This window comes from Anas platyrhynchos, chromosome 28 (genome assembly GCF_047663525.1).
Source record: "Anas platyrhynchos isolate ZD024472 breed Pekin duck chromosome 28, IASCAAS_PekinDuck_T2T, whole genome shotgun sequence".
NCBI lineage: Eukaryota > Metazoa > Chordata > Aves > Anseriformes > Anatidae > Anas > Anas platyrhynchos.
The window spans coordinates 3,014,379-3,040,007 of NC_092614.1; the positions used below are offsets into that span (position 1 = coordinate 3,014,379).

General features: G+C 67.9%; 3 protein-coding genes across 5 annotated transcripts; 1 reads left to right on the forward strand and 2 right to left on the reverse strand.

Annotated features, from left to right (window-relative positions):
• The first annotated feature begins 518 nt into the window (after positions 1-518).
• On the forward strand, positions 519-7,830 carry PDK2 (pyruvate dehydrogenase kinase 2). 2 transcript variants are annotated; one of them, XM_038168869.2, is made up of 11 exons: positions 519-742; positions 2,024-2,165; positions 3,521-3,592; positions 3,802-3,986; positions 5,173-5,262; positions 5,566-5,643; positions 5,748-5,824; positions 5,903-6,001; positions 6,099-6,206; positions 7,023-7,136; positions 7,231-7,830. In XM_038168869.2, exons 1-11 carry the CDS (start codon positions 625-627, stop codon positions 7,369-7,371), a joined length of 1,224 nt encoding a protein of 407 aa, XP_038024797.1. In that variant the 5' UTR covers positions 519-624; the 3' UTR covers positions 7,372-7,830. The 2 variants fall into 2 exon arrangements, with proteins under 2 accessions (XP_038024797.1, XP_038024798.2); XM_038168870.2 differs by having other exon boundaries at positions 520-742; positions 6,099-6,221.
• Positions 7,831-8,248: 418 nt separating this feature from the next.
• SAMD14 (sterile alpha motif domain containing 14) lies at positions 8,249-14,247 on the reverse strand. Its single transcript, XM_072028977.1, has 10 exons — positions 14,110-14,247; positions 13,426-13,480; positions 12,115-12,272; positions 11,589-11,688; positions 11,411-11,498; positions 11,054-11,128; positions 10,805-10,961; positions 9,868-9,981; positions 9,627-9,782; positions 8,249-8,791 (listed from the first exon to the last, which is right to left on the reverse strand). Exons 2-10 carry the CDS (start codon positions 13,466-13,468, stop codon positions 8,636-8,638), a joined length of 1,047 nt encoding a protein of 348 aa, XP_071885078.1. The 5' UTR covers positions 13,469-13,480; positions 14,110-14,247; the 3' UTR covers positions 8,249-8,635.
• A 2,287-nt stretch (positions 14,248-16,534) lies between these two features.
• On the reverse strand, positions 16,535-25,432 carry PPP1R9B (protein phosphatase 1 regulatory subunit 9B). Of its 2 annotated transcripts, XM_072028975.1 has the most exons (10): positions 23,758-25,420; positions 21,188-21,320; positions 20,951-21,071; positions 20,713-20,817; positions 20,301-20,436; positions 20,016-20,168; positions 19,854-19,907; positions 19,383-19,612; positions 18,695-18,791; positions 16,535-17,532 (listed from the first exon to the last, which is right to left on the reverse strand). In XM_072028975.1, the coding sequence occupies exons 1-10, from the start codon at positions 25,048-25,050 to the stop codon at positions 17,479-17,481; spliced, it is 2,376 nt and encodes a 791-aa protein (XP_071885076.1). In that variant the 5' UTR covers positions 25,051-25,420; the 3' UTR covers positions 16,535-17,478. The 2 variants fall into 2 exon arrangements, with proteins under 2 accessions (XP_071885076.1, XP_038024742.1); XM_038168814.2 differs by lacking the exons at positions 16,535-17,532; positions 18,695-18,791; positions 19,383-19,612 and adding an exon at positions 19,644-19,775 and having other exon boundaries at positions 23,758-25,432.
• Between the last annotated feature and the right edge of the window lie 197 nt (positions 25,433-25,629).

The window sequence follows — 25,629 nt, forward strand, 5'->3', positions numbered from 1 at the left end:
TGGGGGGGGCTTCTCCCGGCTGGGGTTATTGGGGGGGGGGCTCCCCTTGGTTGGGGTTATTGGGGGGGGGGCTCCCCTTTGTTTGGGGTTATTGGGGGGGGCTCCCTTGGTTGGGGTTATTGGGGGAGGCTCCCCTTTGTTTGGGGATATTGGGGGGGGCTCCCCCTCGTTGGGGTTATTGGGGGGGTTCCCCTTAGTGGGATTATTGAGGGGGGCTTCTCCCGGCTGGGGTTATGGGGAGGGGCTCCCCATGGTTGGGATTATTGGGGGGGCTCCCCTTGGTTTGGGTTATGGGGGGGGGGGAGGCTCAGAGCGCCGCCCAGACCATAGCGCTACACTCCGGCACCCAAAGGGTTAAACCCTGCCCGGCTCCGGCCGCGAAGGGGTTAAAGAGTTTGAGGGGGGCGTGGCCAGAGGGGGCGTGGCGCGCCTTAACCCCGCGGAGTGGGGCCGGCGGGCTCTGATTGGCTGAGGGCGGGCCGTGACCGGGGGGCGTGGCCAAAGGGGGCGTGGCGCGGGAACGGGGCGGGCGCGGGCGCGGGAGCTGGGGCGCGGGGGCGCGGCGGCGGCGGCGGGGCCGGGGGCCAGGGGGGGCCAGGGGGGGGCCGCGGGGGGGGCACCACCATGAGGCTGCTGCGGTGCCTGCGGAAGCGGGCGGCCCTGGCGGGGGTGCCCACCTACATCGAGCACTTCAGCAAGTTCTCGCCCTCGCCGCTCTCCATGAAGCAGTTCCTGGACTTCGGTAAATAACAACCCCCCCCCCCCCCGGCGGGTGCTGCCCCCCCCCCCATTTTGCCCCCCCCCTCGGTGTACCCCCAGACCGGGCGGTGGAGGAGACCCCCTCGGTAATAGCTGGCTCTGTTCAACCCCCCCCCCGTAACCGGTAAACAGCCGGTGTCCCGCCCCCCCCCTCCACGTAGTAACCGCCCCCCCCCCTTAGTTACCGCCCCCCCCCTTAGTTACCGCCCCCCCCCCCTTAGTTACCGACCCCTCCCCTAAATTACTGCTCCCCTCCCCTCCCGGGGAACACCCCCCTAGGGTAGGAGGTAGCCTGGCCTGGGGGGGGGGGGCTGCCCCTAAGGAGGGACCCCCCCGTAGTGTTAGGGTACGGGGAAACGCCCCCCCCGCCTCCGTTGGTAGGGTGTCCGGTTTTTATTTTGGGGGGGGGGTCCCCTGCGTGCACCCTCATCTAGGATAGTAAGACCCCCCCCCCTTGGAAAATACCCCCCAGGTAAAAAGCTGGGCTAGCAAAACGCTGTCCTGCTTCGGGGGGGGGGGCGTCCTGCCCCCTCTGACGCCCCCCCAACCCCCTTTAGTTAATCCCCCCCCCACTATTCCAGCCCTGTCCTGCCCCCCCTGGGTACATACCAGGCCCTGGGGGTCCCCCTCCCACCATCCCCAGCTCCCCAGGGGATGCCATCGCCCCCCCCCCCCCCGTGATGCTCCCCATGGTGGCCCCACCTGTCTCTGCGTCTCTGTCACCCTCCGCCCCCCCCCGCGTGGTTAATGTCAGGGCTATATTTATTTACGTCCCCCCCCCCTCTTCCTCCCCGCTGGTGGCTGCACCCTGGGGTCCCCTGATGCTGTTTTGTCCCCCCCCCCCCCCAGGTCCTCCTGGGCTTCCCCCCTTTATGCCCCCCCCTTTATCCCCAGGATGTGCCCCCCCCCCTTTTATAGCCCCCTCCATGCCCCCACCAGGCTCCGTGCCACCCCCCCTGGCTGGGGGCACGGCCACCTGGGGACCCCAGTGCCACCACTGGGCCAACCCCCCCAGGCATGGGACGAGGCGCTTCCAGCCCCAACCTGCTCCATACTGGTCATACTGGTCCATACTGGTTGCCCAGCCCTGTCCCAGTGCCCTCAACCCCTTTAGGATCCTAAAATCAGGGCCCTGCCGCGATCCCACCGGTTCCTGCTGGCGGAGGGGACGAAGCCCAAACTGGGGGGCTTGGGGGTGAGTTGGGGGGGGGGGTCCAATGGGGTTCACCCACCCCCTCTGTGCCCCCCCCCGTGCCCCCCCCAGGGTCCAGCAATGCCTGCGAGAAGACCTCCTTCGCCTTCCTGCGGCAGGAGCTGCCCGTCCGCCTGTCCAACATCATGAAGGAGATCAACCTCCTGCCCGACCGCGTCCTGCGCACCCCCTCCGTGCAGCTGGTGCAGAGCTGGTGAGCGGGGACACCCCGGGGGGGGGACGCCACCCCATTGTCACCACCCCCCCACTGCCACCCCATTGTCACCACCCCCCCACTGCTGCCGTCCAGCCCCCCCTGGGGTCATGGGGATGTCCCCTGGGTGCTAGCGTGGGTCCTGCTGCTGCCAGCATGGGTCCCACCGTTGTCACCAAGGTCCCACCGTTGTCACCATGGTCCTGCCATTGTCACCAAGGTCCTGACATTGTCACCATGGGTCCCACTGCTGTCACCAAGGTCCTGCTGTTGTCACCCTGAGGGATCCCACCACTGTCACCTGCCTGGGTGCCACCCCATGGGTCCCACTGTTGTCCCCTGTCTCCTGTCACTGTCCCCACGGGTCCTACTCTTGTCCCCATGGGTCCCAGTATTGTCCCTGAGCTCCCACCGTTGTCACCCCAGCTCCCACCACTGTCACTGACGTCCCACTGCGGTCACCCAGAGGGATCCCGGTGCCACCACCTGCCTGGGTGCCACCGTGGGTCCCACCGTTGTCACCATGGGTCCCACCACGGGTCCTGCTGTTGTCCCCGACCTCCCACCGCTGTCACCCCAGGTCCCACTACTGTCCCCAAGGGTGACCCCACCGCCACCACCTGCCTGGGTGCCCCCACTGGTCCCGCTGCCACCGCCGCTCCTGCCACCAGCTCTCGTCCCCAGCAGATCCAGAGGGTGCTGCTGGGGGGCGGGGGGGGCAGGGGGGTGGCACAGGGACGAGGACAGGGCACGGGTGGCACCCAGCCCTTTGGTGGCACGGGCTGCCGGCCAGCTTGGGGACACGTCACCTGCTGCCAGCACGGGGCCGGGGGGGGGTCCCCAGCCTTGCCACAGCCTCCTGCCCCCTGAAGGGGCCAAGCCAGCCCTGGTGGCTGGGGGGGGCACGGAGGGGTGTCCCTGGGGGTGCGGGGGACAGGCTCCGGGTGTCCCTTTAAGGGCCATGTCCCCCTGCCAGCTGGTGGCAGCTTGAACCTTCTCCCAGCGCGGCCACGTGATGGGCTGTTTGCTGGTGGCGTCCCCGTGCCAGCCCTGCGAGATTTTGGGACGGGGGGGGGGCGGGTGGCGGGATCAGTCCCAGCCCCTCTCCCAAAGCACATAAATTTGGGGGGGGGGGGGCACATCGCTGGGACCCCCACACCCACCATCTGTGTCCCCACCGTCCCCAGGGCCACCGTGCTATGGGGCAAGCACGTGTCCCCCCCCGCCCCCCCTCCTAGGGTGGCTTCATGGGGCAACGCTCGCTCCGGGGGGGGGGGGTGCTGAGCCCCTCGCCTTGCAGTGGGGACCCCCGGTGCCCCCAATTTCGGGGGGGGGGTGACCGGTTCCTTCCCCAGGTACGTGCAGAGCCTGCTGGACATCATGGAGTTCCACGACAGGGACCCCGAGGACCAGGCCACGCTGGGGCAGTAAGTGCGGGGGGGTGACAACCCCAGTGTCCCCCCCCCCCTTGTCACCTCTGGCACAGCCACCACCGGATTCCACGTCGGGTTTTCCATGGTGCCTCCAATCCGTGAGAAAACCCGGAGTGGATCAGAGCCGTGCCGGGACCGGGTGCCCCCCCCCAGCCTTGTGTGTCCCCCCCAGCCTTGTGTGTCCCCCCCCTTGTCCCCACCAGGTTCACCGACGCCCTGGTCACCATCCGCAACCGGCACAACGACGTGGTGCCCACCATGGCGCAGGGCGTCATCGAGTACAAGGACGCCTACGGGGACGACCCGGTGTCCAACCAGAACATCCAGTACTTCCTCGACCGCTTCTACCTGAGCCGCATCTCCATCCGCATGCTCATCAACCAGCACAGTGAGGGTCCCCCCCCCGGGTCCCCAATGTCACCCCCCGGGTCCCCACTGCCAACCCCCGGGTCCCCACTGCCAACCCCCGGGGTCCCCTCGGTGGCCCCGAGCGCCACCAGTGTCACCCCGCGTTGAGCGTCCCATCGGTGGTCCCGAGCATCCCATCATCAGTCCTGCTCGTGCCCACGTTGTCCCCATCAGCTCTGGGTGTCCCTGTCCCCTCTGGGACACCCTGTCACCCCTGGGTGTCCCCTGTCACCCCTAGGTGTCCCCTCTTGTCCCCGGTGTCCCCCCTGCCCCAAGCGTCCCCACCAGCCCCGTGCGCCCTGCTTGTGTGCTCAGCATCCCCTTGTCCCTGGTGTCCCCAGCCGTCCTGAGCATCCTGCTCCTGCCCCCATTGTCCCCATCAGCTCTGGGTGTCCCTGTCCCATCTGGGGCACCCTGCCAGCCCTGGGTGTCCCCTGTCACCCCTGGGTGTCCCCTCTTGTCCCCGGAGTCACCCCTACCCCGAGCGTCCCCACGAACTCTGTGCGCCCTGCTTGTGTGCTCAGCATCACCTTGCCCCCATCGTCCCCAGGTGTCCCCATTGTCCCCAGGTGTCCTGTGTTGTCCCCAGGTGTCCCCATCATCCCCAAATGTCCCCCATTGTCCCCAGGTGTCCCCATTGTCCCCAGGTGTCCCCATCATCCCCAAATATCCCCCATTGTCCCCAGGTGTCCCGTGTTGTCCCCAGGTGTCCCCATCATCCCCAAATGTCCCCCATTGTCCCCAGGTGTCCCCATTGTCCCCAGGTGTCCCCATCATCCCCAAATATCCCCCATTGTCCCCAGGTGTCCCCATCATCCCCAAATGTCCCCCATTGTCCCCAGGTGTCCCGTGTTGTCCCCAGGTGTCCCCATCATCCCCAAATATCCCCCATTGTCCCCAGGTGTCCCCATCATCCCCAAATGTCCCCCATTGTCCCCAGGTGTCCCCATCATCCCCAGTGCTTGTGCACCTTGGCTGCCCCACATCCCTGTCCCCTGCGTGCCCACCCTGCCCCTGCGCCCACCCCTGTCCCCATATCACCCATCATAAGGGACCCTAAACCCAGCCTTGGGCACAGCTGGGGGTGTGGGGGCACCAATCTGGGGGTCTTTGTGGGGTTATATGGGGGTCCCCAGCGCTAACACCCCCCCCCTGCACCTCCCCAGCGCTGCTCTTTGACGGCAGCACCAACCCGGCGCACCCCAAGCACATCGGGAGCATCGACCCCCACTGCAGCGTGGCCAACGTGGTGAGAGGTCTGTGGGGCCGGGGGGGGGGTCGGCTCCCACCCCACCGGGGGGGGCACGGCATCAGGGAGGGGATTTAGGGGGGGGGTGCAGTCCCTTAAGGTCCCCCTGATCTCCTTTCTCTGGGAGCCACCCGTGTCACGAGCTGGGCAAACCTCAGCCAAGGGGTGCCTGGGTGTTTTGGGGTCACCCCGGCGGTTTGTGGGGTCTCTAAAACTGCAAAATATTTTGGGGTGTGGGGAAAAGGGGGGGGGTCCCAAAGCCTTGGTGCCAAGCGTGCCGACCCTTCCTCCTCGCTCCCCCCCCCCACAGACGCCTACAACATGGCCAAGCTGCTGTGCGACAAGTACTACATGGCCTCGCCCGACCTGGAGATCGAGGAGGTGAACGGTGAGGCTGGGGGGGGGTCTCCGCTATGGGGTCAGGGTGGGGGGAGGATTTTGGGAGGCTGTTTTGGGGCTGGGGAGGGCCACTGACGGCGCTGTGCCCCGCAGCGAGCAGCCCCCAGCAGCCCATCAGCATCGTCTACGTCCCCTCGCACCTCTACCACATGCTCTTCGAGCTCTTCAAGGTAACGCCGTGAGGACCCCAATGATTTATTTTGGGGGGGGGCATTTTATGGGGTCCCTAAACCCCCTCGCCCCCCCAGAACGCCATGAGAGCCACTGTGGAGAGCCACGAGAACAGCCCGCGGCTACCGGCCATCAGGGTGATGGTGGCCCTGGGCCAGGAGGACCTCTCCATCAAGGTGCGTCACCGGCCCCCCCCGGGGGACACGGGGGGGGCATCTGCCACCCCCTGCCACCCCCTGTCACCCCCTGTCACCCCCCTGTCCCCCCCTGCAGATGAGTGACCGCGGTATGGGTGTCCCCCTGCGCAAAATCGAGCGGCTCTTCAGCTACATGTACTCCACGGCTCCGACCCCACAGCTGGGCACCGGGGGGGCCCCCCTGGTAGGTGCCCCCCTGGTACGTGACACGGGATCCCGGGACGGTGCTGGGAGGGGGTTTGGGGGGGTTTGGGGTGGTTTGGGGGATGTTTGGGGGTGGTGTGGGGTTGTTCGGGGACGCTTGGAGGCGGCACGGGGGCATTTGGGGGCACTTGAGGGGTGGTGGGAGGAGTTTGGGGGGGGACATTTGGGCATTTGGGGTGGGTTGGCGGGGTTTGGGGGTGGCATGGGGACATTTTGGGGTGGCATGGGGACATTTGGGGGTGATGTGGGGATGTTTGGGGTTGCTTGGAGGTGGCACGGGGGCATTTGGGGGCACTTGGGGGCTGTGGGAAGAAATTTTGGGGGTGGTATGGGGGGCTTGGGGTTGGTGTGGGGTCATGTAGGGGTGCTCGGGGTTAGCACAGGGACATTTTGGGGTGGAATGGGCAGGTTTAGGGTGGCAGGGGGGCGCTTTGGGGTGCTCGGCTGTAACACGGGGATGTTTGGGGGTGGCATAGTGAGGTTTGGGCTGGCGTGGGGACATTTTGGGGTGCCTGGAGGAGCATGGGGACACTTTGGTGTGCTTTGGGTGGCATGGGGATATTCGGGGTTAACATGGGGACATTTTGGGGTGCCTGGAATGGCACGGGGACATTTGGGGGTGCTTGGGGGTGCCATGGGGACCCCTGGGGTTGGCACGGGGATGCCCGGCGGTGCCATGTGGACACCTGAGGGTGCGCGCGGTGCCACTCGGGGTGGCGTGGGGAGGCGTGGGGGCTCCCTGGGGTGCCGACCCCATAACCCCCAAACCCCATAACCCCCAAACCCCAAACCCCAGGCTGGTTTTGGCTACGGGCTGCCCATCTCCCGCCTCTACGCCAAGTACTTCCAGGGGGACCTGCAGCTCTTCTCCATGGAGGGCTTCGGCACCGACGCCGTCATCTACCTAAAGGTGGGGGTCCTCCCCCATCCCCTTCTCCAGGGGGGGGTCTTGGGGTTTTGGGGTGGTCTCGGGGCCGTTCCCCATCCCCCGGCTGTCCCCCCAGGCTCTGTCCACGGACTCGGTGGAGCGGCTGCCGGTGTACAACAAGTCTGCGTGGCGGCACTACCAGGCCAGCCAGGAGGCCGGGGACTGGTGCGTGCCCAGCACCGAACCCAAAAACACCTCCACCTACCGCGTGCCCTAAGTGGGGGGGGGGCTCCGCTGGGACCCCCCCCCCCTCCAATTCCAAGCCTTGGTTGTATTTAGGTACGGGGCTGGGGCTGGCGGCAGGGTCCCCTAACCGGAGCGCCCCCCCCCCCAGCACCCCCGTCCCAGGGAGGGTGCGACCCCATGGGGGGCAGCGAGGGGCTGTCCCCGTTCCCCCCCCAGCCTCCCAGTATGACCAGTAGCACTTTGCCACCCCCCCCGTCCAGCCGTGACAGGGTGGGGGGAGCGGGTCAGAGCCCCCCCTCCCCAGCTCCCTGTGCCGTCCCTGGCATTGCACTACTGAGCTGTCCTCACCTGTGTGTGCCCCCCCCCCACCCCCCCCAATAGGGTTGCCCACCCCCATATAGGATTCCCCCCCCCAGGCATGCTCTGACCTGCTCGGGATCCTGCCCCCCCCCTCCCCACGCTGTCAGTAAATCGGATGTTGTTGACTGAGCGCCTCTGGTGGATTTTTGGGGACCCTGGGACCCCCCCACTTCGTGCCCCCCCCCCCCCCATGGCAGTCCGTTTTCCTGCTCCGTGCCTCAGTTTACCCCTTGGGCTTGGGAAGAGGCTGGGGGCTTGGGGACATTGGTGGCACTTGGGGGGGGGAGAGAGATTTGGGGGCTGCAGCCATGCTCCATGCCCCCCCCCCAAAAAAAAAAACAGCCCCCCCTCCCCACCAGGACCCCACATCCCAGTCAGGCTCGCACTGGTTTGCACTGGCCCTTGATACCCTTTTATTTCCTGGGGTGCCCCCGTGCCGGGGGGGGCTTTTACCTGGGGGGGGCTGGGGGTGGGAGGGGTGGGGGTCAGCATTCGCTTACCGCACCCCAACTGGGGGTGTGCGTGTCCGGGGGGGGGGGGGGGTCAGGCCATGCACTGTCCTCGGCTGGTGCCGCACCACGCCGGGGTGGATTTGGGGGGGGCAGCTGGGACCCCCCCCCAAAACCATGGACCCCTTGGGGTGGGGGGGGGCAGCCGGGGTTGGGGAGGGGGCATGAAGTTTGGGGGGAGGGGGGTCCAACGTGCTGTTTGCATCCGGAATAGGGGCCCGGGGGGGGCCCAGTCTGTGCCCATGGGGTGCAGGTGAGGGGGGGGGACACGCGGGGGGGGGACACGCGTGCTGCTCCGTGCCCGTCTCAGCCTGGCACCGTGCTCCCTTCGCCACTGCCGCGTGTCCGGGGCCAGGCGCCCCCCCCCCCAGGGAGGGCAGTGGGCAGGGGAGGGGGGGGCATGGGGGCTCTCCCGGCCCCCCCCCCCTAGCTCCGCCGCTGCTCCTGGTCCTTCTTCTTCTGCTTCTCCCGCTGCTTCTCTGCCTTCTCCTGGGCCTTGCGCTCCTTCTCCACAGCCAGGCTCAGCTCCTTCAGCTTCCTCTTGAGCACGGCGCGGTCCTGGGAGCTGCCCACCCCCAGCGCCTGCCGGCACACCAGGGGCTGCTGGGGGGGGGGCCACACGGCACCCCCACCCCAGGTCTTGGGGTGCCTGAACCTCCCCCGGTCTGTGCACCAGCCCCACAGGGACCTAGAACGCCGTGTGTTGGGCCACCTCCTCCTGCCCCATGGAGCAGTGTTCTGGGGTACCTAGAACCTTTTGGCCCTCGATGGGCACCTTGGGGTACGTAGATCCCACCCACTTCTGTCCCACGGAGCAGCCTGTTGGGTTACCTAGAGCCTGCTGGCCTTTGATGGGGCCGTTGGGACACCTAGAACCCACCCAGACCTCCTGCCCCACGGAGCTGCCCGTTGGGGTACTTGGAACCCAACCAAACGTGCATCGTTGGGACACCTAGAACCTGCCCAGATCTCTCACCCCACGGAGCTGCCCGTTGGGGTACTTGGAACCCAACCAAACGTGCATTGTTGGGACATCTAGAACCCGCCCAGATCTCTCACCCCATGGAGGTGTCCGTTGGGGTACTTAGAACCCAACCAAATTCACCCTATTGGGGGATCTGGAACCCACAAAGCCCTCCTACCCCACAGAGCTGCCCAACGGGGTACTTGGAACCCAACCAAGTGTTCCCCATTGGGGGATCTAGAACCCACCCCATTGAGCCTCCTGTTGGGTTACCTAGAACCTGTTACCCTCTGGCACGGCAGTTGGGGTACCTAGAACAGGAGCTTCCTACCCCTTGGAGCACCCCGTTGGCACACCTAGACCCTCTTTGCCCTGTTCCTGAGCCCAGGGGGGCACCTAGAACCCCACCCAGGGGCAGGGACTGTCACCCCCAGCCCCCCCCGCCCCCCTTACCTTGAGCTTGGCACCGTCGAGGTGCAGGAGCCGGGGGCCATCGACGCCGTGTGCCGAGAACTCCTCCACGTACTGCTCCAGGTTGAGGCTCTCCAACCACTGCCCCACCTGCCGGCACGTCCAGCCCGCGGCGGCGCCGGGGGGCTCGTCCAGGAACTTTTGGGGCAGGAGGAGGGCGTTAGAGAGGGACGCCGACCTCGTGGCCCCTAAAACCCTGGGTGGGGTGTGGGGGGGGTCTCACCTCATCCGAGGACTGGGACAGCGTGTGGTAGGGGTAGGAGCACTTGGTGGTGGTGGGACCGGGCAGGCGCGGGCTGGAGCTGGGCGGCGGGGAGTCATCGCTCAGCGTTGAGTCCTGGGGCGGCGGGAGGAGCGAGGGCTGGTGCCCCCAGAGTAGCCTGTGCCCCCCCCCACCCCCCCCAGCCCCCTTCTTGTCCTCCCCACAGGGCTGGGACACCCTAGGTGGCTACCAGACCCTATAAGGGCTTCGATACCCCAATAGCTATCATGACCCTATAGGGCTTTGATACCCCAATAGCTATCTTGGTCCTATAGGGCTTTGATACCCCAATAGCTATCTTGGTCCTATAGGGCTTTGACACCCCAATAGCTCTCTTGACCCTATAAAGGCTTTGATACCCCAATAGCTATCTTGACCCTATAGCGTTTTGACACCCTGACAGCTATCTTGGCCCTATAAGGGCTTTGACACCCCAATAGCTATCTTGGCCCTACTGGGTGTTGATCCCCCTCCCTACAGCTACCCAACCCTATGGGTCTCTCATCCTCCCCCCATAACCGTCTTGGCTCTACGGGGTTTTGATCCCCTCCCCTAGAGCTACCTTGACTTTATGAAGCTTTGGCTCCCCCCATAACTTTCTTGACTCTGTAGGGCTTTGAGCCGCTCGCCTATCGTTATCTTGACCTTATGGGGCTTTGATCCCCTTGTCTGTAGCCACACAACCCTATAGATTTGACCCCCTCCCCTATAGTTATCTCGACCCTATGGGGCTTTGTCCCCCTACCCAAACCCAAACCCCTTTGACCTCTTCCCCTACAGTGACCTCACCCACAGAAGCACCGACCTTCCCTACACCATCCTGGCCCTATAGGACTCCCGTTCCCTCCCCTACACCCACCTGCCCCAACAGGGGGATCGGGGACCCCCGGGCACTGACCTGGGAGGCGGATTTGGCAGGGCTGAGCCCCTCGTGCCGGGGGGAGCCAGCGGGGGACGCGGAGCCGGGGGACGCCGAGCCCCTGGCGCTGTCCGAGAACCAGGAGAAGGGCAGGAACGGGGACCCCGAGGGGCGGCCGGGACCCTCCGACGCCTCCCTGGGGACAGAGCCATGTATTAGGGTCCTGGAGCTGCCCCCACCCGCTGTAGGGGGCCCAGCAGCCCCCCCATGATGGGGGGGGACCCCCACCTGCTGCCCATGGACAGGCGGTTGCTGCCCTTCTCCTTGCGGCTCTTGCTGGAGGACGCCCGGCGGAGGGTGACCCTGCGTGGGGGGAGCGGGGTGGAGAGATGGGTGCCCCGGTGGCCCTGCGCCCCCCCCCCCAAAACCCATCAGCCCCCCAGCCCTCACTCCGTCTCCATCCATCCATCCATCCCTACGGAGACCCCCCCACCTCCCTGTCCCTCCAGCCCCCCTCCATTCATCCCCCCACCTTTCCCTTGCCCCTCACCCCCCCCCCACCCATCTGTCCCGCATCCTCCCCTCCCCACCCCCTCAAACCCCCCCACCCCCAAAACCCCCCCTGGGGGGGGGACTGGGGCTCACCCCAAATCCAAGAACTTCCTCCGCGTCTTCTTATCCAGCCCCACGGTGGGGCTGGCCGGCTCGGGGGGGCTCATGTCCCTGCTGTCATCTGCAGGATGAGGACGGGGGGTGTCACCCAGCGCCCCCTGCTTGGGGGTGCCTTGGGGGGGGGCGTGAATTTGGGGAGGGGGGGGCTCACCTTCGCTGTGCCGCTGGGGCCGTGCGTCGCGGCGGGCGAAGCCGGGCGAGCTGTCGGAGCTGGGGCAGGATTTGGGCGAGGGGGTGCCCGCCAGCCCCTCCTGGGACGAGGCGTTGGTGAGGGGCCGGTAGCGGCTGAGGGGGGGCGAGGGGGCCGGGGGGGGCTCCCCCAACGCCCTCCTCACCGCCCCCGCCTCGAAGGAGAACTCGGCGCCGCGGGAGAAGGGCGAAGGGGCGCCGAGAGCGGCGGCGCGGCGGGGGGCGAGCAGCCGGGGGCCACGGGGCTGCCCTCGGCTCCCTGGGGAGGGGGGGGGACGGAGGGAAAGGGAGGGGGGGGCACATGGCACGGGGGCGTCAAATCCCTGTGCCCCCCCTCATCCTCACCCATTGGGGGCTCTCCAAATCCCCCCGGTGGTGCTGTCCCTTGCGTGATCCTCCCTCTCCACCCCTTCCCCAAATTTTTCCTGGGGGGGGGTCTGGTGCGCCCCAAATCCCTTCGCCCCCCCCCCCACTCCCGGGGGTCTCACCGCCGCGTCGAGCCCCTCCTCGCCCTCGGTGGAGCTGGCGCTGTCTCGCAGGCGGGAGCGGGAGGGTCGGTGCCGGCGGCCCTTGGCTAGGAGCCGGGCTCGAGCCTTCTGCAAGCTGCTGTCCAGGCGCGGCGTCTCTGGAACCACAGCGGTAAAATCTGGGGGTGAAAGAGAGACCGGGGCAGAGAGGGACGGACGGACGGACGGATGGACGGACGGAGGGATGGATGGATGGACGGACAGATGGACGGGGAGGTGGAGGGGTGGGGGGGCGCGGATGGGGATGGGGATGGGGATGGGGAGTGGGGAGGGGAAGGGTGGGTAAAGGGCGAGGAGGTGGGAGAGGGGTGGACGGACGGACGGACGGACGGATGGATGGACGGACAGGGGGAGGGAAAGGGAGGTGGGGATGGACAGACGGACAGACGGGTGCAGGGATGGGGGGCGAGGGTCGGACGGATGGACAGGTAGGGATAAAACAGGGGGGGTGGGGAGGGGCAGGGACATGGAGGAGGAGGGATGGGGGAGGACAGGAGGAGGGGGGGGGGCAGAGCAGCGGAGGGACAGACGGACAGGGACAGACGGACAGGGACAGACGGACGGGTGGTCAGGAAGAGAAGGCCACCCCGGGGACAGGGAGGGGACAGAGGGACAAGGGGACATGGGGACATGGGGACAGGGAAGCACGGGACCAGCGGGATCCCGGAGGAGAGGGCAGGGGGCGAGGGGGGGGGGGCGGCGTTGGGGACACGGGGACGGGGGGGGGGCACCCCGGGGGGTGGGACGGGGACGGGGGGGACAGAGAGAAGTGTTCAGAGGTGCCCGCAGCGGGACCGGGGCTGTGGGGTGTCCCCAGGGACCCAATGTCCCCGTCACCCAGGGTCTGGCCCCCACTCGGGGTCAGAGCCCTGGGGTGCTGACCCCAAATCCTGTGGGGGGGGGCAAGTGGCACCCCCCCGCCCTGCTGTGCCCCAAACCCAGGGGGTGGGTGGCTCAGGGCAGCGTCCCCTGGTTGTCCCCGTGCCATGTGCCCCGTGTGTGTCCCCATGTCCCCGTGTCCCCCTGTCCCCACCCCCCCACATCCCTGCCCCCCCATCCCTGTGTCCCCCCCCCCCCAACCACATCCCTGCCCCCCCCCCACATGTCCCTGCGTCCCCATGCCCGACCCCACAGGTGACCCCCCCCCCCCAAAAAAAAGGTGACCCCATCACCACCACAACACCAAGAGGGTGCGGGGGGGGGGGGAAAGCAGGGTCAGCACCCCCCACTGGGTGCTGCCCCCCCCCCACTTCAGGCCCCCCCAGGACTCACCGAAAACCTCATCCTCCGCGTCCTGCAGCTTGGAGACCGACATGGTGGGGCAGGGCTGGGGGGGGGGGCGCAGGGGGCAGTCAGGGACCGGGGGGGGGGGCTCGGTATTTTTTTTTGGGGGGGGTACGGTAATGAGGCCAGTTGTTACGGGGTGGTCAGGAAGGGGTTAAATCCCTCCTGACGTTTGGGGGGGGGGGGTCTCTCGGTTGGGGGGGGGGGGGGGGCTGCTCACGCCTTGGTGGCACCATTGGGGGGGGGCAGATCTGAGCTTTGATACCCCAAATCCACCTCCCCCCCCCCAAAAAAGGCCCCTCCCTGCCCCCAGGGAGGCCAGTGGGGGGGGGGGGGGGGGAGCTGTAATGGGGGGGGTGGTGATACTGGGGGGGCTGTATTGGGGGGGGGGTGATACTGGGGCTGTATTGGGGGGGGGGGTGATACTGGGGGGGCTGTACTGGGGGGGAGAGTGATACTGGGGGGGGGCTGTACTGGGGGGGGGTGATACTGGGGGGGCTGTACCGGGTTGGGGTGGCACCGGGGGGGCCGTACCCAGAATGGGGCGGCCCCGGGGGGGCTGTCCCGGGGGTGGGGTGGTTCCGGGGGGGCTGTCCCGGGGCTGTTCCCTCCCGGGGGTTCCGCCCTGTCCCCCCCCCCCCCTTGCCCGTGCCCCCCCCCCCCCCCACTCACCCGCTCTCCTCGGGCATCCTGGGCGCCTCCCGCCGCCGGGCCCGCGGCCGAACCGGGCCGAGCCGAGCCGGGCTTAGCCGGGGGGGGGGGATGGGGATGGGGATGGGAATGGGGGGGGGAGGTGAGGTGAGGGGGGGGGACAGGAACCCGGAAGCGGCTGGGGGAGGGGAGGGGGGGGTGGGATCCGCCGCCCCGCCCCGCCCCAACCCCGCCCGGTCCGACCCGGATCGGATCGGATCGGATCGGATCAGCCCAGTTCAGCCCAGTTCAGCCCGGTTCAGCCCAGTTCAGCCCAGCCCGGCCCCGTTCAGCCCGGTTCGGTCCAGTTCAGCCCAGTTCAGCCCGGTTCGGCCCAGTTCAGCCCGGTTCAGCCCAGTTCAGCCCGGTTTGGCTCGATTCAGCCCGGTTCGGTCCAGTTCAGCCCAGTTCAGCCCGGTTCAGCCCGGTTCAGCCCGGCCCGGCCCGGCCCGGCGCGGTGCGCAGCGCGTGGTGCTGAACGGACAGCGCCCGGGGACCCGCCCGCGGGCACGCGCACGGCCCGGGCACGCGCGCACACGCAGCCCCCAACGCCCCCCCCACCCCGCCCTCCCTTACCCCTGGGAATGCCCCGCCCCGCCCAGTGCTCCCAGTGCCCCCCCCACCACTCCCAGTGCCTCCCATCCCGCCCAGTGCTCCCAGTGCCCCCTTCCCTCCCTCCCAGTATCCCCCACCACTCCCAGTACCCCCCCATCCCTCCCAGTACCCCCCCACCCCACCCAGTATCCCACTTCTCCCAGTGCCCCCCAGTGCTCCCCACACTACCTCCACCCCTCCTTGTTCCCCCCCACCCCACCCAGTCCTCCCAGTGCCCCCCACCACTCCCATCCCTCCCAGTGCCTCCATCCCACCAAGTGCTCCCAGTTCCCCCACCGCTCCCAGTGCCCCCCCAACCCCTGCCAGTCCTCCCACTGCCTCCCACCACTCCCAGTACCCTCCCAGTCCTCCCAGTCCCTTCCATCCCTCCCAGTACCCCCCACTTCTCCCAGTACCCCCCAACCCCTCCCAGCCTCCCAGTCTTCCCAGTACCCCCCACCCCTCCCAGTCCCCCCCTTCTCCCAGCGCCCCCCAGTCCTCCCTACACTACCCTCACCCCTCCCGGTGCCCCCCACCTCCCCTCCCAGTCCCCCCAGTCCCCCCACCACTCCCAGTACCCCCCCACCCCACCCAGTGCCCCCATCCCTCCCAGTATCTCCCACCACTCCCAGTTCCCCCCAACCTCTCCCAGTCCTCCCAGTGCCTCCCACCACTCCCAGTACCCCCCCATCCCTCCCAGTAACCCCCCACCCCACCCAGTCCTCCCAGTACCCCCCACCCCTCCCAGTTCCCCCCTTCTCCCAGCGCCCCCCAGTCCTCCCTACACTACCCTCACCCCTCCCGGTGCCCCCCACCACTCCCAGTACCCCCCACCCCACCCAGTGCCCCCATCCCTCCCAGTATCGCCCACAACTCCCAGTGCCCCCCAACCCCTCCCAGTCCTCCCAGTGCCTCCCACCACTCCCAGTACCCCCCATCCCTCTCAGTACCCCCCCACCCCACCCAGTCCTCCCAGTACCCCCCACCCCACCCAATATCCCACTTCTCCCAGTGCCCCCCAGTGCTCCCCACACTACCCCCACCCCTCTGGTGCCCCTCCCCTCCCCCTCCCAATCCCCCCAGTACCCCCCACCACACCCAGTACCCCCCATCCCTCCCAGTAACCCCCCACCCCACCCAGTCCTCCCAGTACCCCCCACCCCTCCCAGTCCCCCCCTTCTCCCAGCGCCCCCCAGTCCTCCCTACACTACCCCCACCCGGTGCCCCCCACCTCCCGGTGCCCCCATCCCTCCCAGTATCCCCCACCACTCCCAGTGCCCCCCAACCTCTCCCAGTCCTCCCAGTGCCTCCCACCACTCCCAGTAACCCCCCACCCCCCCCAGTCCTCCCAGTACCCCCCACCCCACCCAGCACCCCCCTTCTCCCACCTCCCCCCAGTCCTCCCCACACTACCCCCAACCCCTCCCAGTCTCCCCAGTGCCCCCCAGCTGCCCGGGGGGAGATGGGGAGATGGGGGGGGGGGGGCAATGATGCTCTGGGGGGGGGCCGCGAGGCGTTACAAAAGGAGGCGCAGTACGTACATAGGTACATATATATAGAGTCTGTACACCCACAGGTACACGTCTGAGATTAAATAACCCCAGCACCCCCCCCCTTTAAATACTCCCCCCCCCCTTCATTCCCCATCATCATCCCCCCCCCGTGCCCCCACCCTCCCCGCCTCCCCCTCCCAGTACTCCCAGTATAACCAGCTCTGGCTCCCGGTTGCCCCCACATCCAGTTACTGTCGGAGACTCAGTACTTCGAGGGGGGGGGGATGGGGGGGGGGCAAATAGAAAAAAAAAAAAAATTGGCTGAGAAAGACGGGGGGGGGGGGATGCGCGGCTGGGGTTGGCCGGTGGGGGGGTGCCCCAGAGAAATACTGTGATTTATGGGGGGTGGGGGGGGTGTATTTACAAATGGGGGGGGCTCCCCGCCTCCTGGCATTGCCCCCCCCCCCACCCAGGGAAGGCAAAAGCCCCGGGTTGAGGGAGGTCGGTGGCGGTGCTGGGGGGGGGTCCCCAGCTGTGCCCCCCCCCACTGTGGTTGGCAAAGGCCGGGGGTGTCCCCGCGGTGGTGGCACTGGGGGGGGGTAACGGGGTGGGGAGGGGGGGGGGGGGGGCAGTGGGGGTGTCCCCCCCCCAAGTCAAAGGGCTGAGGGGTCCCAGCAGCGAACGCTGGGTTGAGTCCATGGGGGGGGGCTTGGCAGCGCCGTGCCCCCCCCTCCAGCTGAGTCCCAAGAGGAGGAGCTGGGGTCTGGGGGGGGGCTTCCAGAGTGCCCCCAGTTTGCTCTCCAGTATGGCTCACATTTGGGGAGGGGGGGGCATTTCTGCTTGCCCCTCCCCATACACACACACACCAATGTCCAGCTCTGTGTCCGAGGGGGGGTCACGTCGAGAGGAGGGCGCACCTGGGGAGGGGAAGGCCTGGGGAGGGGGGGGGCCGTGCCCCCCCATCTGTCCATCACGTTACCACGAGACTCACACTGGAAACAGATACGAACGTGGGGTGTCTGCCCCCCCCCCAAAAAAAAAAATCCCTCTGGTTGGCCCCCCCTGCACTGTCTGTACCCCAAGGGGGAGATGGGGGGGCACCAGGAGGCCTCGGCAGGGTCTCACCTCCCCCACCCAAAAAAATGGGGAAGGGGTGGGGAGGGAGGGGACGGGGCTGGGGGAGGTGAGGGGCAAAGCCCCCGGCTTGCCCCCCCCCCAAAAAAAAATAAAAATAAAAATAAAATCGCTGCGGTTTGAGGGTGGTTTAAGTCGGGTTGGAATTTTTCAAAGTCTGCAGCTTGGCCTCCAGTTCGGAGATCTGAAAAACAGCAAAGGGGAGAGGTCTCAGCGGGGGGGGCGGGGGGCACGGGGACGGGGGGGGGCACGGAGCTGGGGACACGGGGAAAGTTGGGGGGGGACGTGGGAGGGGGGAGGAGAGGGTTGGGGACAGCACCGGGGGGGACACGACAAGGGGGACACGGAGGTGTTGAGGTGGGGGAGACACAGGGTGGGGGGGAAGGATGGGGACATGGGGGGGGACACTGGGGACCTGGGGGGGTCAGTGTGGGGCTGGGGGCTGCAGGCAGGTGGGGGGGGGTCTGTGTGACACCTGGGGGCGACTGGGGTGTATAAAGGGGGCGGGGGGCTCGTGGGGGGGCTCTGCTCGGTGCCTGGGGGGGGGCCCTGGTGCCCCCCAGCCTGGCGCTCCGGGCGCTCCGGGGGATCCGGTGACCCCGCGGGGGATCTGCTATGACCCAGCACAGCTCTGGCCCGACCCGCCAGGGGGGGTGTGTGTGGGGGGGGGGGGGATCCAGTGTAAGCCAGCATGGAATCCAGTGCGATCGGCGGTGGGATCCTGCATGACCAGCATGGGATCCGGCTCCCAACTGAGGCTCGAGCGCGCCCCAAAGTCTCCCGGGACCCCCTGGGGGATCCCGCACAGGCAGCCTGGGATCCAGCGCCCAAGTCGATCTCTTTCGCTCCGTTACGGGGTGGTCGCGCCCCGCGGCAGGATCCGGCGTGACCCCAAAACCCAGGCAGATCTACTGCGATCCGGCGGGGGATCCGGCGCCAGGAGGAGGATCGGGCGCACGCCGGCAGCGCCCCAAGCAGATCCCCGGCGATCCGGGGCAGGGCGCGGCGGCGGTGGGAGCAGAATCCGGTGGGAGCAGATCCCAGGGCAGATCCCGGGGCAGATCCCAGGGCAGATCCCAGGGCAGATCCCAGCCGGCATGGGATCCGGTGGCCGGGGCGCACAGTCCAGAGGGAGCCGGCACCCGGGCGGCTCCGCTGCCGCCCAGCACGGGATCCGGCGACCGGAGCGAGAGTAGATCTGCTGTGATCCATCCCGGGAGCGACGCGGTGGCGAAAGCGGCGGCGGAGCGAGGGGCCAGGCGGCGGCGGGGTCATGGCCGGATCCGGCCGTGCCCGCGGGGCCCCGGGGCTCAGGGGCAGCCCGCGTCCCGGCGTCCGGTGCCCACCTTCTCCTGCAGCTTCTCCATCTCCTCCTTGTGGGCCAGCTCCGACTCCTCCAGCACCCGCCGCTGCGCCGTCTCCTTCTTCAGGAACTCGATCTCCCTGCCAGGGGGGGGGACATAAACGTGTGGGTGCACGGCACTGGGGATGGGGGCTGTGCCCCTCGGCTGGGGGGGGAAGATGGGACAGATGAGGGGGTCCCCAGGGTTTGGGCATCGTGGAGAAATTGTGCCCAATGTGGTGGTGGTGCCCAGGGGTCTCCATGGGGATGGCCCCTGCCTGGGGATACGGGGTTCCCAGGATGGAACTGGTGCCCAGGGAATGGGGTCGTGCCCAGGGGATGGGGTCGTGCCCAGGGGACAGGGACATGTTTAGGGAATGCTTTGTCAGCAGGGACAAGGGATGAGTTGGTGCCCTCAGGATGAGTCCGTGCGCAGGGAATGGTCCGTGCCCGGGGACAAGGGGTGCCCAGGATGGAATTGGTGCCCAAGGCTGTGCCCAGGGGACAAGGTCGTGCATAGGGGATGGGATCAATTGTCTACAGGGAAAAGGAATGAGCTGGCACCCTGAGGATGACACCATGCCCAGGGGATGGTCCGTGCCCAGGAACCAGGGGTGCCCAGGAAGGGGTCGGTGCCCCGGGGACGTGTCCATGCCCGGGGGAAGGCTCCGTGCGCAGGGCCCTGCCCTCACTTTTGCTGGTACTCCTTGATCAGCCTCTTGGCCTTGCTGTACTTGCGCTCCAGGGTCTGGTACTGGGCCTGCGTCTCCTTGAGGTGCTCGTCCACGGCCTGGCACAGATTCTGCGCCTCCATCCAGTAGCCCTCCAGCTTCTCCATGCGCTCCTTGTTCTCCTCCACGCTCTGCTCCAGCTGGGCCTTCTCAGCCCGCCACCGAGCCTTCTCCTGCTCGAGGCACTGCAGCTGGGGGACAACAGGGTCAGGGCACGGCACGGCACGGCACGGCACCGCACAGGATGGCTCAGCACAGCACGGGATGGCACGGCACGGTGTGGCCAAAGAGCAGGGATGGCACGGCACAGCACGGCACGGCACGGCACGGCACGGCACAGCACCTCTGGGTGGGCTGGGGGGGAGATGCAGGGATCTGGAAGGAGATGCAGGGGAGCTGGGGGGGTGGAGGGCGCACCCGGGACCCGCTCACCTTCCTCTTCAGCTGCTGGATCTCAGCCTCGGTGACGGCGTGCTTGATCTGGAGCTGCGAGAGGAGCCGGGCGTTCATGGGGCGTGGGGACGTGGTGGGGTGTCCCCGCACCGCCCCCACGTGCACCCCCATCCCCTCCCTCTCCCCCCAGCCCCTCTTCACCTCCTTGAACTTGTGCACCAGCTTCTCGGGGTCCATCTCCACCGGCGAGAGCGTGTCCTCGTTCTCGGCCAGCTCGAACACCTCGATGGCCATCTCGCCACTGGGGAACATGGGGCTCATCTCCTCCTCCTCGTCCGTGGCGTACTCCCCCGTCTGCGGTGGGCACGGAGCGAGGTTGGCACGGGGCAGCTCCCCCCCGGGACCCCCAAATTGGGGAAACCGAGTCACCAAATCGGGCAGAGGCCGCGTCTGTCCCCTCCTGGGGGGTGCTGTCCCTTCCCTCACCTCCTCGTCGTCCTCGGTGTACTGGGTGTAGCGCTGCTCTATCATCTCCCGCTGCCACCGCTCCTGCTCCAGCGTCTGCTGGATCAGCTGCGCCACCTCGCTCTGCTCGCCCGGCTTCTCCCGCCCGATGAGGAACCTGCGGGGACAGCGGGGGGCTCAGCTGGGGATGGGGGGGGGGGGGCTCAGATTGGGGACACCCAGGTGGCACAACCAGGGGAGGCTCAGGTGGGGGGCATCCCCACTAGGAGTGATGAGTTTGGGGGCACATTATGTTCAGGGAGGGGATTTGGGGAGGGCAAGGTGGCATAAGGCAGGCAGTGGCCATGGGGACAGCAGGGATCAGGGGGTATTTGGGGGCAGGGGGTGCTGTGGGGGCAGCGTGCCCCCGTGTGTGCCCAGCCCCGGGCCCTACCGGACGCGGCCCTTGGTGTTCCTGAGCACGGAGGCGGCGAAGCTCTGCGTCACCCCCACCAGGCTGGTGCCATCCACCTCCACGATCAGGTCGTTCACCTGGATCCTGGGGACAAGGGGACGGTCATGGCGCTGCCACCCCCTGCCCACCTCCCCAGCATCTCCCAGCTCCCCCCAAAACCCACGGGGTTGCAGCAGCAGGAGTCTGGGGGAGGGATTTGGGGCCGGGCACCCCTTACCTGCCGTCCCGGTGGGCTGCACCCCCTTCCGTCACCGTCTTGACGAAGATGCCCAGCTTCTCCAGGCCCATGTCGGCCCCCGCTCCCATGCCAATGATGCTGATCCCCAGCCCCTCGGAGTCTGTGGAGACAGAGAGCCGTGTCCCCGGGGGTGGCAGCGGTGGCTGCCTGACACCGATGGGGTCACCTTGGATCCGTCCCCGAGGCTCTGGGGAGCAGGACGAGGCCAGGACCCACCTTTCTCCAGCTCCACGGGGAAGAGGTCGAGGCGCTCCACCCTCTTCTCCAGCTCGTACTCGGCCGACGCAGCCATGGGGTCGACGTCCTCATTGCGGCGGTCGTAGTCCTCGTTGGAGTAAGTGCTGAAGACCTGGCGTGGGAGGGGGGCGGGGGCATGGAGAGGGGGGTTACGGATCCTACGAGGCACTGGAGAACCCCCCCAGCCCCACAGCACGGTGCGGGATGAGGAAGAGTCTGAGGAAGGACGGAGGGGGGCTTGGGGTGGCTTCGGGAGTAGAGGTGGCTCCGTGGGGAGGGAGGGAGGGATGGACAGACGGATGGGTGGATGGATGGATGGATGGATGGATGGATGGATGGATGGATGGACGGACGGACGGACGGACGGACAGATGGATGGAGGGAGGGATGGAGGGGTGAAATGGCAGATGGACGGATGGGTTGGAGGACAGATAGATGGACCAAGGGAGGGTAGAGAGGGGTGGGTGCATTGGTGGGTGGGTAGATGGATGCGTGGATGGGTGGGCAGATAGAGGGGTGGACGGATAGATGGGTGGAGGGATGGACAGATGGATGGACCCATGGAGGGATGGACAGATGGATGGATGGAGAGATGAACAGATAGACGGACGGACGGACGGGTGGATGAAATGGCAGGTGGATAGGTGGATGGACGGACAGACAGATGGACCAAGGGATGGCTGGATGGACAGGCAGATAACTGGATAGATGGACAGATGATGGACAGACGGACAGATGGGGTGCACCAGCAGTGGCTGCTCAGAGACGCACAATTTGGGGCAGCTCCTCCCCTCATCCTTCCCCCTTCCCCAGTCACGGGCTCCCCAGGGGGGGTCTCTCAGGGGTGGGGGTCCCGGTGCTGAGCACGGCAGATGTCCCCAGAGGGGCCGTGGTGGATTAGGGCTAACACCACACCGCTAAAGCCTTGCAACAAAGGGTATTTAGGGATGAGTGTCAAGGGCCATCGCACAAAGCCCGGTGACACCGAGACGGGCAGGACCCTCCTGGGTGGCACGCAGGGGTGCTGGGGACAAACTGGGGACCTGCCACTGTCCCCCTGCATGTGGTCCCCGGGGAGGTCCAGGCATGGATGTCCCGCTGTGCCACCCGGCTCTGTGCCAAGGTCCTTGAGGAGTTTGGGATGTGCAGGGGACCCGGAGCAATTCCCAAAGGAGAAGCAGATGGGGGCAGTAAACGGCCTGGGGAGGGGGCTGGCAGCGGGTACCCCCACCCCTGGGTGCAGGCTGGGTGCTGGTCCCCAGTGCCTCCCAGTCACAGGGGGCTCAGGATGCTCAGGGTGTGGGACATGTGGGTGCCCTGCCCACCCATGCCCACGGGACCCCACGGAGGGACGGGGCAGGGGGCACACACCGGAGGCTGAATGCATCACCTGGGGGGCGCAGAGCACCCCAAAAAGCTCAACTGTGCATCCACGGGGGAAATCCCTTCCTGGAGCTGGGCCGGCCGGTCCCCATGGTACCAAACCCCCGGTGTGCACCCAGCCGGTGCGCGGCCACCGCAGGACCCTGTCCCCACACCGGGCCACCGTGGTCCCCGTCCCCCGTCCCAGGTGGGGCCACCCACCCGCCGCTGACTCAGAGCCAGAATATAGGCCGTGCCGCTAAAAATAACCCCGCTCGGCACAAAGCAATTTCTGTTCCTCCAGCTGAGGGGATAGGAGCACGAGAGAAAGCCCCGAAATAGCGGCGCGGCCCCTTCTCCCCGCTGTGCCACCGCCGGCACCGGCCACAGACCCCGGCACGAGATGGGGACCCCAAATCCCGGAGCTGTCCCTGCGTCCCCGAGCTGCCCGGGGTGTGGGGGGGGCGGGCAGCTCTCGTGGCTGGCCCCCGCCTGCCCGTGCTGCTGAGACACTTCCCCTTCCTCCACTTCCCGAAATGGTCCCGCGCTGGGCCCGAGAGGGGGGGGAAAGGGGGGTAGCAAACATCCTCCCCCCAAAAACCCTGGCTCTGGGAGGGGTCCCGGCACTGGGGGACCCTGGGGACCTATGCAGAGGGGTGGTGGCATGGCCTGGTGGCTCCCGGCAGCACTCAGGGCCCAGCCGGATATTTTGGGCATCCCCACCCAAAATACCGAGTGGCTCCCAGTCCTTCCTGGGGCACATGGTGCAAACGTGCCACCCCCTTAGGCCTCGATGTCACCCCCCCCTGCCATGTACCACCATCCCCAGGGCCCCACGGCTGGGGTGCCCACCCCACACTGCATCCCCATCCCCTCCCAGTATGGCCATGCCGGGGCTGCAACCCCACCAGTGTGCCTGGGCCACCTCCCATCCGGCTGCACCCAGCCACCGGGTGCTCCCCAAAGGGGTCTTTTTGGGGTACAAGGACGCACCAGAGCCCCTCTGCCCTTCTCCAGGCTGGGTCACCAGCTCCTCCCCAGCCCTGCACACTTGGCCATGGGCAATGGGGCAGGAGGTTGCCCATCGCCACCTCCATGGCCTTGAGGCTGGAGGGCGCACCCCAAAACTCCTGATTTCTCCTCCCAGCTCCGCCCGGGTACCCCCAAAGCCCCGCGGCCGGGCTCACCTGGATGGGGGCCGTGCTGAACTGGATCTTGCGGTTGGGAACGGGCTCCTCTTCCTCGGACAGCCCGGGGATCTCCACGCAGCTGGATTCGGGCTCGTAGAGCCCATCAGCCTCCTCATCCTCATCCAGCCCGCTGCCCCCCGAGTCCTCCCCGAGCCCGCTGTAGGCACTTATGTCCACCAGGTCCGCCTCGGAGAAGTCCTCCTTCTTGGACTCGTCGTACAGCTCGCCCTCGTCCGCCCGCTCACCCTTGACGCCCTCCTCGGTGTAGGGGGGCTCCTCGCCCCCTTCCAGGCGCGGCTCGGGGGGCGCCGGCCCCTCGGCCCCCTTGGCTGGTTCGGGCGCTGGCACCGGCTCTCCGGCCTCCACCTCGGCCTCTGATTCACCGCTCTCCTCCACCTCCACCGGCTTGATCTTGCAGACCTCCTGCACCCGCGGCACGCTCCCATCCTTCTCCGCCGGCCTCCCGGCTTTGCCCGCTGCCTTCTCCTCCTCTGCTGGCCGTGGCCGTGCCGGGGCAGCGGGGCCGTCTCCCGTCCTGCTCTCAGCCTTGCCAGCCTCCGTGCCCTGCAGGAAGACGCGGGACCGCTTGCTCACCAGCTTGGAGTTGAGCGGCCCCGCGCGCCCCGGCGTCTTGTGGAGGTTGTTGCGGAGGTCGGCCTTCTCGAAGACGGCGCTGAGCTGGCTGACGGTGGGCGACACGGCCTCGGTGTCCAGCTTGTCCAAGGACTCGGTGCTGCCATTGAACTTCACCACCACGTCCAGCTTGCGGTCCTGGAAGCCGGCCCGCTCCTTGCGCAGCAGGAGCTTGGTGGTGGCCTCCTTCTCCTGCGGGCTCCGCTCGAAGATCTTGCGGGTCTCCTGCAGCTTGGAGAAGGGCTTGTCGGGCTTGGAGTCGAAGCGGCTCACCCGTTCCGAGACGCTGGTGCCCAGCTTGAGGAGGTTGCCCTGCTCCATGCTCTCATTCAGGCTGCTGGCCCGGGGCAAGGAGAGGCGGACGGGCTTCTCCTTGCCCTTGGCCAAGTCGCAGGCGCCCTCGGGGCCCGGCGCCGTCCCCATCTGCAGGAACATGTTCTTGATGCGGTGGACGTTGGAGCCATACTTCTTGCCACGGGCTTTCTTGCCATCCTCGCCCTCGGCATCCTTTGTGGGTTTCAGGGCCTGGATGGTGGCCTCGTAGGCGTTGCGGTGGGGGGACGCGCTCCTCAGCCCCCCGCTGCCAGCTCCTCCGCCCGGGGCCCCCCCGCTGCCGCCCGGGGCTGCCGCCCCGCTCGCTGCCTCCGTCCTCAGCATCCTGCCCCGTCGTCACCGTCACCGCCGCCGCCGCCGCGCCGCATCGCCCGCCGGCTGCTGGGGCGCGGGGAGGGGGCCGCTGCCGGGGGGCCGCCGGGGACCCGGTCAGGCCATCGCCAGCCTGGGGGGGCCCAGCGCGCCCCCCCCCTCCGCCCCGGCCCTCCTTCCTTCCTCCCTTCTCCTCCTCTTCCCCTTTTTCTCCGCTGCTGCGCTGGTGATGGAGCCGCTGCTGCCTGCGATCCGCCCGCCCCGCTGCACGCAGAGCCCTCTGGGTCTTAGCGACGCGCTCTTGCTCTTCCTCTTCCTCGCCGCCGCGCTTCGGCCTCGCCGCTGCCGTCACCCCGATCCCCTCCCCGTGTCCCCCCCCTTTTCCCGTGCCCACCGGTGGCACCGGCACCGCCGTGGTCCCCTTCAGCCCCCAGCTCTCCCCATGCGTCCCCTCCGCGCAGCTGGGGATGTGCCGTGTCCGTGTCCCCCCCCCATCATTGTCCCCCCCCCCAGGCCTTGTGCAATGTCCCCCCACCCCAGCTCTGTCCCCACAGCCCCCCTGGGGTCTGCCCCCACCCCACGTGTGTCCCC